At 55.1% G+C, this 13,955-nt stretch overlaps 1 protein-coding gene across 2 annotated transcripts in view; it reads right to left on the reverse strand.

Moving 5' to 3' along the window:
• The window catches only part of CACNA1I (calcium voltage-gated channel subunit alpha1 I), a 102,783-nt gene that overhangs the window by 45,321 nt on the left and 43,507 nt on the right, over positions 1-13,955 (reverse strand). For both annotated transcript variants that reach the window (XM_087448897.1, XM_087448898.1), the window contains exons 5-6: positions 5,341-5,500; positions 111-426 (exon numbers count right to left, since the gene is read on the reverse strand). In XM_087448897.1, coding sequence (XP_087305023.1) covers positions 111-426; positions 5,341-5,500 — 476 coding nt within the window. The remainder of the gene's footprint in view (positions 1-110; positions 427-5,340; positions 5,501-13,955) is intronic.

Consider the following 13,955-nt stretch of genomic DNA (forward strand, 5'->3'; position numbering starts at 1 on the left):
CCCTGCCCGCCAGGTGAAGTGGCGCACTCGGCCACTCGCCCCTCCACCGCCCCCCACTCCCACCCCCAGCCCCCCCCGCAGGGGCCCAGGCCAGGCCTGCGCGGCCTCACCTGGAAGATGACGATCCAGGCGTAGCCAATGTTGTCGAAGTTGATGGCGCCCTTGTGGGGGTTGGCGCTGCCTGTGCGGCACACGTTGTAGTAGCGGTTCCAGTTCACGCAGAGCCCGCTGGTGTTGAGGTCCTGGCGCCCCGCCCCGAAGTCATAGGCGTCGTCCTTGGACAGGCAGCACTCACGGCCCTGCTCCTTGAGCGGGGGGATTTCATGGCAACCCATGATACCATTGTCCCCCGACAGCGAGCAGATGAAGGGCATCTCGTCGTCCTCCTCTGGCTGGTAGTAGGGGGGCAGGGCCACGTCCCCTTGTCTGTCCACAGGTGATGGTGGGCAAAAGGGGAGAAGGACAGGTCAGTGCCGGGAGGAGCAGGAAGTGGAGAGGCCACACAGTGTGGCAGAACTGGCCCAACAACTGTCATTGCCTCCAGGCCTTTGTACATGCTGTTCCCCCTGCCTGAGACACCCTTCCCCACCTCTGCCATGGTCACAAAAACTTCCACTGACCCACTGTGGTCACTTCCAGGGTCCCCCCTTCAGGGAACCTTCCTTGAGGGAGCCTCCCCAGGATTAAGCAGGGCCAGTCCTGGGCCCCTGTGGCCAGACTGTGCCCTGCACACACTTCCATTATTGCTGCTGGGGCAAATGCACCCAACTCCCCTGGAGGCTGGAGCTCTTTTAGGAGAAGGACGGGGTCTCAGCATCCCTGATCCCTGCACATTTTGTGGTCAGTGCAGAGCAGGTGCTCAATAAACAAATGCTGAATTTTACTGACCCAGCAGATGAGGGTAAGCTCCTCTGCCTGCCCCACCCCTTCCCATCTATGTGACCTTGGGCTGGTCACTTGCCTTCTCTGGACCTTGATTTCCTCATCTGTAAGACAGAGATGACAATCCCTGCCCTGCCCGCCCTGTAGGGTTAATCTATGATTCACTGCAATCCCAATCAAAATCTCAATATGTTTCTGTCTACGGAACCTGGCCAGATGGTTCTAGCATTTATCTGGATGAGAAAACAGTCAAGACAATTTTTTAAAAGAAGACAGATGAGTGGATCCCAGCCCTACAAGAGAGCAAACTACTCTACAACTACGATTATTAACACAATGTGGTACTATAACAGGAACAGAAAGATTTGTGGAACACCACAGAGCACAAAAACCAACCCATGTATAAAAGAGAACTTAGCATGTTATAGAGATGCCTTTCAGATCCATGGAGAATGGAAGGACCAGACAATAAATGGTGTTGGGACAATTGCTAACCATTTGGAAAAAAATAAAGATAGATCCCTACCTCACACCATATACAAAAATAAACTTGAAGACTTGGTATCCAAAGGAAAAAAATGTAAATTTCTCATTATTAATTGTTTACATTGATTGTACATTGAAAATAATAATATTTTGGATATGTTAGGTTAAGTAAAATATAAAGTTAAAAATAATAAACTTCTGGTGGATTAAAAAGCATAAATGCAACGAATACAACCACAAAAATATTAAAAGAAAATATGGAATATTTTTGTTAACTCAGGATAGGTAAGGCCTTCCTGGATAAGACACACAAATTTCAAATTCTACACAGGAAAAGGTTGACAAGATTGACTGTGTACAAATGTAAAATTTCTATGAGACAGAAGATAGAACACAAAGTAAAAAGACAAGCAACAAATTGGGATAAAGCAGAGGTAGGCAAACTTTTTTTGTAAAGGGCCAGATAGAAAATATTTTTTTGCAGACCACATGGTCTCTGTGCCAATTACTCAACTGCACCACTGTAACTTGAAAACAGTCATAGGAATTAGGTCAACAAGTGGGCATGGTTGTGTTCCCATAAAACTTTATTTACAAAGGGGTCGGCCCAGTGGCATAGTGGTTAAGTTTGCATGCTCCGCTTCAGCTGCCCAGGGTTCGCGGGTTCAGATCCTGGGCATGGATCTACACACCACACATCAAGCCATGCTGTGGTGGCGTCCCACATACAAAATAGAGGAAGACGGGCATGAATGTTAGCTCAGGGTTAATCTTCCTTAAGCAAAATGAGGAAGATTGGCAACAGATGGTAGCTCAGGGCCAATCTTCCTCACCAAAAAAAAAAAAAAAATTTTTATTTACAAAAACAGGCCAGAGTTTGCCGTCCCCAGGATAAAGTATTTGCAACATATAAGGCAGATAAAAGATAACTATCTAAATCATATTAAAACCTCCTATAACTCAATAAGAAAAAGAACCCACTAGGAAAAAAAGGACAAAAGATAAGAACAGAAAATTCACAGAAGAACTTAAAATGGCCAATATATAGAAAGAGATGCTCACCTCACTAGCAACAGGAAAATGCAAACAAAAATAACAATGAGATCATTTCACATCCATCCAAACGGCAAACACTTCAGGGTTGATATTACTGAGTGTGGAAAAAGGTGTGCAAACAGACACGCTCATACACTGTTGCTGGGAGTGTAAATTGGTACAACATTTTTAGAGGGCAATTTGGCAACACCCATCAACAATTACCATGAACACATCCAACCCAAAAACATCCGGTCCCCTGACATGGAGGCACCACTGCAATTCACCGGGGAAAGATGGACTTCTCAGTAGATGGGGCTGGGACAACTGAGCATCCATATAAAAAGTGAATCTTGACCCCAACCACACACCACCCACAAAATCATGTGAGATGGAATATAGACGTACATGTGAAAGATAAAACAAAAAAGGTCCTAAAAGAAAACATTGGAGAATATTTTCATGACCTTGGGTTAGGAAAAGATTTCTTAAACTGGGAGGGCCGGCCCCATGGCGCAAACGGTTAAGTGTGCGCGCTCTGCTGCGGCGGCCCAGGGTTCAACGGTTCGGATCCCGGATGCGCACCAACGCACTGCTTGGCAAGCCATGCTGTGGCAGCATCCCATATAAAATAGAGGAAGATGGGCACGGATGTTAGCCCAGGGCCAGTCTTCCTCAGCAAAAAGAGGAGGATTGGCAATGGATGTTAGCTCAGGGCTGATCTTCCTTGAAAAAAAAAAAAGTACATACACTTTGAGTAGGAATTATTGTCAAGCCATTGATCACACGTGCATACAAAGATCAGACACATACACAACGCACCCTGCAGCCTTGTATGTAGGAGCAAAAACTTGGAAAGCACGCAAGGCCCATCAACAGAGGCTGGCTAGATGAACTGTGGTTTGTCCACGGAAGAAGAAACACTGGTGTGAAAACACGCTCAAGACACCTTGCCAAAGCAATCCACAGTGTTAAAACCTGTCTGGGGTATAAACGGTCGTGTGTGTGCATGTTAATGCCTAGACAGAATCTGGAGGAAGGGACCAGACACTTTGCAGAGGACACCAGACCAGGGCTCAGATGCCGGTCCCTGCCACTTCCTAGCTGGGCAACACTGTCCCAAGTCTGCACTCATCAGGAACCCTCGAACCTATCATTTGGGGTCTCCCAGGGGGCTTATGGGCCCAGAGGGATGCGTGGAGCACACTCACTGGAGGTTCTGGAGTCAGGAAACCCGGGTTCAAATTCCAGCTCTGACTTTGCCGAGCTCGCCCTGGAGCAAGACTCTCCTCTCTTAGCCTCAGCTTCCTGGTCTCTGCCCAGGATCAAACGTTAAGCATTACCTCCACCGCCCCGTCATGCAGGAGCGCTTCATCACTGCCAACCAAGTAAACACACCAGTCTAGAGACACCCCACGGCCAGTACATAAACTCACAAGTGAGGTGATTTCACACAGAGATAGCGCCACGAAGAAAATCAAGCAGGATAATGCAACAGGGTGTCTGGAGGAGGGGGTGGTGAGGGAAGGCCTCCAGGAGGAGGTGACGTTGGGGCTGAGCTGGGACAAGGAGAAGGGGGCAGCCACGGAATGACCTAAGGAAAGATCCATGTGGGACAGAGGGGCCTGGATGTGTCCTGAACCCCCAAAGCCGAGAGCTCATACCTGCACGTCTCCATCTTGAAGGCCAGACCAGGAGAAGCAGGTGTCCCTTCTCTTGCCGTCCCAGGCCCTGCCTCAGGGAACCCCTCTTCCAAATGATTGACACAAGTGCAGGTCCCTCCCCCCACAGGGTCCTTACCCACAGGGTGCCCCTTCTCTGGTCTACACAGGTACCCCCTGTTCCCCCACAGCGATGGGCAGGTGAGCCAGTCCCTTCCCCAACCTTCACCGGACTCTGGTTTAGCATCCTCTCCACAACGCACAGTTAGGCCTCAGGGAGGAAGCTCAGCCCACCCCTGCGCAGTGTCTCCTGCCGTCGTCCTCGGTCCATGAAAGTCACTCAGTGGAGGTGTCTGTGAGCAGATCCCGGCCTGGGTGCTCCTCAGGCACAGGAACTCCATCTTCCGCTGTGTCCCCAGCCCTGAGCCCGGGCTTTGCAAGAGCGGCCACTTGGGTGCATTTGTCGAGTGAGAGGATGAATGAAATGCTTTCCCATGTCTGTGTCCCCGGGCCTGGCACACAGCAGCAGTGCACTGATGCACATTAAAATGGAAGCATACTTGTCCAAACACATGTGTATGTATGCACACTCAGAGATGCTGCCTGTCCCTCACCGCTAAGATGCTACAGATGTCAAATTTCTCAGACAACTCAACCCAACGCCTCCAAGAGCCCAAGCTTGATTTCTGCTTAAACAGCTTGTGACACTCATCTCTGAGGAGTAGCCTGGCCCCCTGCCTTTAGACACAAGTGGGCCAAACGCAAGCTGACCTGTCCTTGATGACTCAGTCACTAACAGGAATGTCTGTGCTGCAATTAGAGAGCCAGGCCTGTCTGTTTTTGAGGTTTTCTGTCTTCTTTTTCCCTGTTGGCATCACTTCTGCTTGGGTCTTAAGTGCTCTTTCCCCTCCCATCTGACCTCCTTCTAGTTTGCTGCTTCCACTCTGTTGCCCCCGATTCACAATTACCAAGTAAGTTAAAACTTTGTGTTAAGTAAGAGTCACTAGGAGCTGAATTAGCTTCTAAGGGCCTACGTTAGACTGATACCAATTTTGAGGACTCAGAGGCCTTTTGTGCTCATTTTAGTGTCCAGCCATTCACGGTAGACCCCCCGCCAACTCGCCTGGACACTCCCTTGATCTTTCTGCACCACTGGGAACAAGGAGTGGGACCAAGTGCTCCATGGGGAGACCTGCCCAGCCCTAAAATAATCAGCACCACTACTGCCCCAGGGAACGCTGGCTGGGAGCCGCCCGGGTGGCGAGGCTGCACTCACATGGTGAAGTTCTCCTCCAGGAAGCAGCGGTTGCGAAGTAAGCCCGCCCAGAGCTGCACACCGATGATGCCGAAGATGAAGAACACAAAGAAGCAGAGCAGGAGGACGTTCCCCAGCATGGGCAGCGTGTCCAGCAGCAGGTTCACCAGGATCCGCATACCTGGGAGTGGGGAAGGGTGCAGGGATGCTCAGACGGGGAGCAGAGGTCCCAGAGAGGAGAGAGGGAGAGCAGGGTTAGAAAACTGGGGGGGTGGGAAGACAGGTGGGGACACACGAGCACACACCAGCCTGCTCAGTGGCCACCAGACAGACCTTCTCCTTGACATCTGCCCCTCCACCCAGAGGCCATGGAAATGGCTCTGGGCCCCAATGCACTTCTGCTAGATTGTGGATGAATAAGCAGGCCTTTACGGAGCACTGTTTATGTGCCAAGCGCTCTTCTGCATAATGCATCAATATGATCTCCTTCAGTCTTCCTGACGACTCTGTGAGGCTGGCAATATTATCCCTATTTTATAGAGCAGGCAACTGGAGGTTCAGAGAACTGAAGCTACTTGCCCAAGGTCACATAGCTAGGAAGCGGCAGGGTCTGGATTTAAACCAGGTGTCCTGACACCAAGTCTAGCACCCTTTCCACAACCCCCAAGTACTCAGAGGCCTGAGACCAAGGCTCACGATGTCCAGCACCCCCTCAATGGGCACAGTAGGTGCCTAATGAATGTATCCTGAATGCCCTTCATTTCCGGGGCAATCACTGGTCCCTTGAGCATGCCAGGACACACCAGCACCAGCAAGAACCACCCTGCTGACCCACCCCACAGCATGATGGGACCAGGCAGAGATCTCAGAGCCACCTACAGAAAAGTCATGGCCAGCGATGGACTCAGATCTGGCCTGATGTCAGGAGATGAGGCCTTTTCCCTTCCTGAGAAATAGCTGCACTGAACCAGCCAAGCCAGAGGCGAGAAGAGGAGAAAACAGGAAAATGGGATGGAAACAGGAGTCCCCAAGGAGGGCGATGGGGGACCTGAGGGGCCTCAGGCAGGCATGGGAAGGGGAGCAGAAAGAGTTAGTCACATCTTGGAGGGGCCTGCCATCCTGAAAGCCAGCAGTAAGGAGAGAGAGCCTGTGATTTAGAGAGATCCGGGTTTAAATCCCGCCCTGCTGGCCTGTAGGACCTTGAGCCAGTCCCTTCCCCTCTTGGAGGATGAAGACCCTCGGCAAAGGGGCCCAAGAAGACAGCAGCCACCCCGCAATGGTTCCCCGGCTCAAGGGCCACAGCTAACTTTGAGCAAACCCTGGGGCTCCCACCCCACAGGGAAAATGGAGAATGGGCTCAGCTTCCGGCCCCACCCCACACACTTATCATCCTTACGTCTGTCTCCCCATCCTTCCCCTCTGCCCCTCCTGCCCTGGGCTGGCCATCAACACCCTCTCTCTCTCCACTGGCTCAGTCTCCCACCCCCCGCCCCACCTGTGAAACTGACCTGCTCTCCCAAGTCTGGGAGATGTCATCCACCGTTACGGCTTCAGTAACTGTCTGTACGTCACCCACTCCCTCCTGACTCCACCCATGAAGATCCCGCTGCCCCGGTAACTGGAGAATCCACAGGAGTGCAAGCCCCAGGCAGATGGGTCACCTCTGTGGCTTTGCCCAGACACCTTTCCCAGTCTTAGGAACAGTGCCCTCCCCACTCCTGTCCCTTGGTTTGGGTGGGCTGACATGGCGATCACATGACCAAGGCCTGACCAATCAGCACATTCTGTTCCCCTAGCCCCAGTGATTGGTCCAGGATGGGCATGTGACCCAAGCCAGGACCAATGAGATTCAGCCCTGAGACTTGTGCTGGAACTACGGGAAGAAATGCTCAAGGGGTGGTGGGTCACCCCTTGAGTGCACGCCCCCCAAGATCCTGTGAGGTCCGACCCTCCCTGCCTCTCTAGCTTCATCCATACCTCTCTCTCTGTCTCTCTCTCCCTCTCTCACCAATTTGCACCCTGTGCCTAGCAACACCAGATTATTTGAAGTTCTCTAAACATACCATGGGGTTTCACACCTCCATGCTTTTACTCATGCTGTTCTCTCTTTCTGGAACATCCTTCCATCTCTCTTGTGCCTGGCAAACCCTTATTCAGACACCACGGTCCAGTTGAAGCTCTATTTTCTCTCTGAGAAGCCTTCCCATATCCTTTCTCACTCCATCCTAGGTAGAGTTCATCCCTCTCTCTTCTGCTCTGGGCAATCTCAGCACCTCTGACCTAGCCTAGGCTGCCACGTACAGCTGTGCAGGTTGCATACTGCATAACCTTGGAGGCCCCATTCACATCAACATCTAGTCTTCTTCTAGCCCTAGTGTATACTTCTCTCTTTACCCTCCTGTCACATCCATTGGGCTCCTGGGGGCAGGGCCTGTGTCTGAGTCAGCGTTCCCAGAACCCAGCAGGTCCTGGCCCAGAACAGAGGCTCAGCCAACATTTGTTGAATGACTGCTCATGAATGCCTGATGTGATAAGTCATGGAGAGAGAGTGGAGATTGGAGAGGGGAGGATGGAAGGATGGTGACAAGGAGAACAGTGGCCCTGTCCAGATTTTTATTTATTCCAGGGGTGATGCTGAGGTGGTTATTAACAAGGGTAATTATTCGGGATTTGCATCATGAGCTCTGTGTGGAGTGATTTCCATTCAATAATTAATGCCCACCCCATCCTCCCGCCCCACAGAACTAGGTCAGCCTCCTCTCAGGAAAGGCAGTGGGGCTCCTTGCAGGCTGCTGCCTCCATTTAAGAGCAAGAGGCAAGGGGGAGTGAGGGCTCAATGCACCACCTCCCATACACGCTCCCCAACAGGGTAGCCAAGGGGTGTGCGGAGGAGGGAAGCACGAAGATAGAACAAGCACCCTTTAAGTCATCCAAATGTTCAGTAAGTCAGTTGCAGACCTTTCTGATGCCCCATCACTCATTCATTCATCAAACACTTATAAATACTTTTGTATGCCAGGCACAGTCCTGGGCACGTGGGAAATCCAAAGATGAACAAGCCCCATTTTTTACCCCTTCGGAGCTTGCAGTCTAGCAGAGGGGGACAGGGGACCACGGTGTTGGGAAAAAGGACCATGCTAGGGATGTGGGGGCAGCTCCAGGCATGTCACTGGAGGGGCTGACTTGAGTTGAGCCCTGCAGGATGACAGGAACTTGTGGCAAAGGCACAAAGATGGGACCATGCAGAGAGCACATCGAGGCCATGCTGGGGGGGTCTAAGGAGTGTGGGGCTCTGTGTCAGGTGACTGGTCAGGGAGGGTCAGCCCTTGATGGGCTCTGGGCAATCCTGGAGGCCGGGACAGAGGCAGGAGGCAAGCGCAGAGGGCCAGGCAGCGGCTGTGAGACGGTGCTGGATCAGAAAGTTCTCGATGACGGCGGCTCTGCACAATTCCAGCCCGGCTGCTCCATGGCTGCTCCCCCGGGCCCAGCCTTTGTTGCTCAATTAATTACATTTCCCTTGTTCTCCAGGATATTGAAATTCTGAAAGGCTCCTGAAAACCTGCCCGCTGGCCTCCCTGAATGGGAGCCCGGCCCCTCTTCCCCTCCCGCCTCCCTCTGCCCAGCCAGGCCGGCTCACTTCACGGCCCTCCCTGGGGCCCAGGGAGTCCCAACGCCCCAGAGCCGAGGCATAATGAGCTAATTAGGGACTCAGAACAAGTTCGTAGCTCCCGTGCCCGGGGAAAGGGGCCACGGGGTCAGGGAGCCAGGGAGGACCTAGCGAGACCCCCGCTAATCCTCCTTTTATGCCCACAGTCAAGTAATTAGCCAAGGCTAGTCAGAAGCTTCCACTCTGCCCTCAGCTCCCCTGGCTCTGGGCACAGGAGAGAGAGAAAGACAGAGAGACACAGAGAGACAGAGAAAAATGTAGACAGAGAACAGAGATGCAGAGAGAGAGAAAGACTGCCTTCGAGACTGTCACCACCTGCCTCAGACCACCCTTGCTACTCATCTCCCTCCACACCTTCCCCCAAGCAAACTCTCCTCTTCTAGGCAGTCTTCTCTGATTCTCACGCCCAGTTAGACATGAAGCCCTTCTGCCTCTGGTCCCCCATGGCTCTCCATCACCCTCTCTCAGGATGAGCTTGCCTGGTTCTGCTCTCTTGGTGTGACTTTCCTGGCCTTCAGCCTGGGATGGGGCCAGGGGGACCTTGATAGGAACAGGCCGCAGGTGACCCATGAGTGTGGCTGAGAGCCCTGCTTCCCCAGCCGAGAAGGGAGTGGACCCCGGAGTCCCCAGGATGCCAATGCAGCCTGCCTACCCAGGCAATCACCCAGAACACCAACCCACAACAGGGTATCCGGGTCCCAGTCCCGGCTGGGCAGCCTGGAGGCAGAGCTTGCCCTCTCTGGGCCCCAGTGGCCTCGTCCACAGAAGAGGACAATGGTTCCTGACCAGCCAGCCTCTCAGGAAGACCATGGAGCCAGGACACTGCAGAAGAGGGAGCCCCCGAAGTCAGAAGCCACTAGCAGCCCATCCATCCCAACAGGGAAAATGCAAATCCCTATCTCCCCCACATCCCGCACTCACACGCACCCACAATCTGGCCCCAGCCCATCTCCCCAGCCTCACCTCCCTCTGTCCACCATGCACGCCTGAACCTGCTGCTCCGGCCACACTGGCAGATGCCCCCAGCATCCCCTCTCCCCACCTTTGCACACTCTGCCCCCCACCCACAGCGCCCTCCCCGACCCTGTGCCATAAAGCTTCCTGTTCCTGGTCCTGTGCTGCTGGGGCAATGCCGGGTCCACTTCCCACGGCAGGCGGGGGTCCAGGCTGCTGTGACCCAGCCAGACCCACCCACTTCCAGTTCCTGGAAAGCCCAGGGTCTGGGTCACCGTCCAGCCCCGGCACACACTCAGAAGGCCATCTCTCCTCTTTTTTAGCCCTCAGCTGAGTGGTCACCTCTCCTGGCCCCCAGGCTGGGCTGGTGCCCCTGCAGTGAGCTGCCACAGCCCGTCCTCCCTCCATCACAGCACTCATTACCCAGCTGGCCTTCATCAGTTCATGGCTCTGCCCCCCGGGAACCGGGATCGTCCCGAGCACGAGGCCCATGCGGGGTGCCCTGCATCCTCCAGTCCAGCCCAGGGCCTGGCCCAGAGCGGCCCCTCCGAGGACGGCAGCTTGAACAAATGAAGAAGTGATGGATGGGGGGATGGATCCACTCAACAAATATTTACTGCGGGCCCACTATGTGCCGGGCCCCATTCTAGGCTCTAGGGATACATCAGCTGAAAAAAAAGTAGACGCCCTAGGTCGGGGTAGGGAGAGACAGACAGAAACAGCAAATGAAATAAATACGTACATTTCCCAGCTTGTTGGGTAAGTATCAGGAAAAAGAGGAATGGGGGAGGGGTGGGGAGCACCAGGCTGGGCCGGGGGCAGGTGGGTGTAAAATGGGGGCCGGGAAAGGCTCCCTGGCAAGAAGAGACTCGAGGCGGTGAGGGAGCCAGCTGTGCGCACATCCGGGGAGGAGCTCCCCAGGCAGAGGGAACAGCCAGGGCAGGGCTGAGTGGGAGCTCCCCAGGCAGAGGGAACAGCCAGGGCAGGGCTGAGTGGGAGCGAGCCGGCAGAGTAAGGAACAGCTGGGAGGCCAGTGTGGCTGGAGGGAAGCGAGTGAGGGGTGCAGGCAGGGTGAGGACTCGGGCTTCTACTCCACCCGGTGCTCCGGGTGGAAGAGGGGTGTGGTCTGAGGAAGGTTCGAAAGGATCGCCCCGGGTCTGGGGGGCGAAAATGGACTGCGGTGGGCCAGGGTGGAAGAGGGGACCCTTAGGAGATACAGCCTGTGGGGTGGTGTACAAACGCCCATGTGTGACGCCGGCACGTGCACACACATCTCTGGAATGTGGAGCTGGGCTCCACGGCCAGGGGCGACAGTGGCCACACGGTGGCTGCCTTCCCCTAGGACAGAAATGGGGAGCCCTGAGGGTGGGACCCAGGAGACATGTGGCCCCTGCCTGTGCCCTCCTTGCTGAGGTTGCCCAGGCAGACGCGGGGCATCCTCTGTGACTCTCCAGGGCGGGTCTGGGCCTTCAGTCCATCTGCTCCTCTCCGTCCCCCCTGTCCCGGCCATCGCTCACCTGCCATCATGATATTGCACATCTGGCTGGGTCCAGATGATGACAGCAGTGGAGGCAGGGATGTGGCTGAATGCTGGAGATATTTTGAAGGCCGAGCCCGGGGACAGGATGTGGGGTGTGGAAGGAGGAGAGGAGTTGGAGCCTCTCCAAGGGTTGGGGCCTGAGGCCAGGGGCATGGAGCAGCCATCAGTGGAGATGAGGCTCCATCTGGACACATGGAGTTTGGGGTACCTGGCACACACCCATGTGAAGTCGTTTTATAAGAACTCGGGATCTGGGTTCAGGAGAGAGGGGTGTGGCCTGGCGTACCGTGTGGGTGGCACTGGGGTAAAGACGGTCTCTAGGTGGCATTTCAGTCAGGAGCTGGGAGGAGACAGATGACTGTGGGCAAACTGATGGAGCCACTCAACCTTTTCAACCCTTTCCACAGGGGACCCCCAGACCAGACTGGGATGCTGGAGAGCATCTGGACAGGGGGCCCTTGGCGGCAGTAGGCAACCCAGGAGGAGATGGGGGTGTGCTCCCTGATAGGCATCTCCCCTGGAGGTCTGGGGTGCCCTCTGCAGACAGGAGCTGTTAGCCCGGACGGGCACAGCCACTCTGCCAGGCCAGCTCAAGTAGAAACAGCTGGACTCATGCCAGCCTCTGCCCCGGGCACAGCCCGTGACCAGGAGGAGGGGAGCCAGACTGAGGGCAAGGGGGCCGAGGCTATGACTGGCCACGGGGATCCCCTCTCTCTCTGGTCAGGCCAGGTCAGTGGAGGGCGCTGAGTGCCCAGGAGAGGCCGTCTGCTGCTCCTGACCCTGCCAACGCTGGCTAACCAGGGGCACAGCAGGCACTGGGCGGCCAGGCCAGGCAGCATATGGCCAGGCTGCCGAGGACACCGCTGCTAGCCCCAGCCCAGCCGGGGAGGGGCCTGTGGGCTGATGAGGGGCCTCGGCGCCCACTCCCGACATAGGAAACAAACCCCAGCCAAGGAGCTGGCACCCCTGCACCCTCCAGCCCAGGAGAGGCCTTGGGTTCCTCCCCAAGGCTGTCGATGCTCAGGCCCCAGGGGGGTGGCCGGGCCCCCATCCCACCAAAGGTCCCTGCACCCCTGTGGCCCAAAGAATCCTACTCATTCTTCAAACGCCCTGTCCCCTCCTCTGCGAAGCCTCCCCAAAGTACATGTAGGCGGCCCATCCCCTCGGCCCTACTGCCTCCATTAGAGCACGTGTCCCCCTTGGCCCACCCCTGGCTCCAAGTGTCTGCCTGCAGAGAAGGTGCTGTGTCTGAATCTTCTCAGTGACCCCACATCTGGCCCAAGGCCTAGCCCAATGGCCTCTCAGTGGATGCTTCTTTGGATGAATGAATGAACAAATGAATGAATGAATGAATGAATGAATATAGAGTAGCCTGCTCTGTCAATCTGGTGTCCCATCCAGGAATCACTCCTTCCTGATTTGCAGAGTAGAACTGGACCCCAGGGTGCTGTCCTCCCTCTACCCCCACCCCCAAGCATTTCTCCATCCACAGTCCTGGCCGCTCTTTCCTGTTCCCAAGTCAGGTTCTCACCAGATGTTCTGGCCAGATGTTCTCCCATCCTACCCCCTCTCTCCCGAAAGGGCAGCAGCCCCAGGGAAATCGAGCCCCTCCGCTCCATCTTCCTCCTCTCTCCCCACCTCCCTCCTCCCTCCCTTCCTTCCTCATGGGGGCTGCCAGGCCTTTTTCTCGAAAGGCAGCTTGGGGGCCCCTTGCCGGTGACAAGGACAGACAGCCCAGGGGTCTAAGGTGTGGCCTGGGGCCACAGCCTCCTGCAGCTGCACCCCAAGCCCCAGGCAAACACACACCCTAAATGAAAATCCTGAGATTTCATGCAAGCTCTGTTTCAAGGAGAGTCTCCCAGCCCCCTTGCCAACAGGTGTCCCCAAGGTCCTTCCAAGAAGGAATCCTGGGACCTTCCTCGCCCGTTCTCACACAGAAGGCCTGACCACGACCTTGCTGGGTGTGGAGCTGGGCAGAAAGGGTCAGAGCAGGCCTGGGGTGTGAGGGCCGGGTGCCGTGTCTCCTAGACCAGATCATTACAAGATTTCTCATTCCGAAGCCAAGGCCCTGAGCATCTCTGAAACCGAGAGCTGAGATTCTGAGGCTCAATGATTCTAAGACTCTCCAGGACTCGCAGCAAAGCTAATTCCAAAATCCCAAGAGTATGAGAATCCCACGCAATCAATATACAACACCGGCACCTCCACAGGGTGCCTTCCGGGAGCAGGGGTCGTGCGGACGCTTTGCTGCCCCACAGTCTAGCAAAGGAGGGCCAGCACCCTACTTTAGAGATGGGGAAACTGAGGCCCAAGAGGTGGAGCTGCTGGCCAAGACCCCAGGCGCAGAGCCACGTCTAATGTCCTGGAGGCTGACGTCTGTGACCCCAATACTGGGACCCTCCCTCTATGGGAAAGGGGGTGGGGCAGTTCGCTGGCATGTGTTCTGCACCTGGGGCTGCAGACTAACCCATGTGT

This window comes from Ceratotherium simum, chromosome 25 (assembly GCF_057802395.1).
Source record: "Ceratotherium simum simum isolate JZ-2026a chromosome 25, ASM5780239v1, whole genome shotgun sequence".
In the NCBI taxonomy this organism is placed as follows: domain Eukaryota; kingdom Metazoa; phylum Chordata; class Mammalia; order Perissodactyla; family Rhinocerotidae; genus Ceratotherium; species Ceratotherium simum.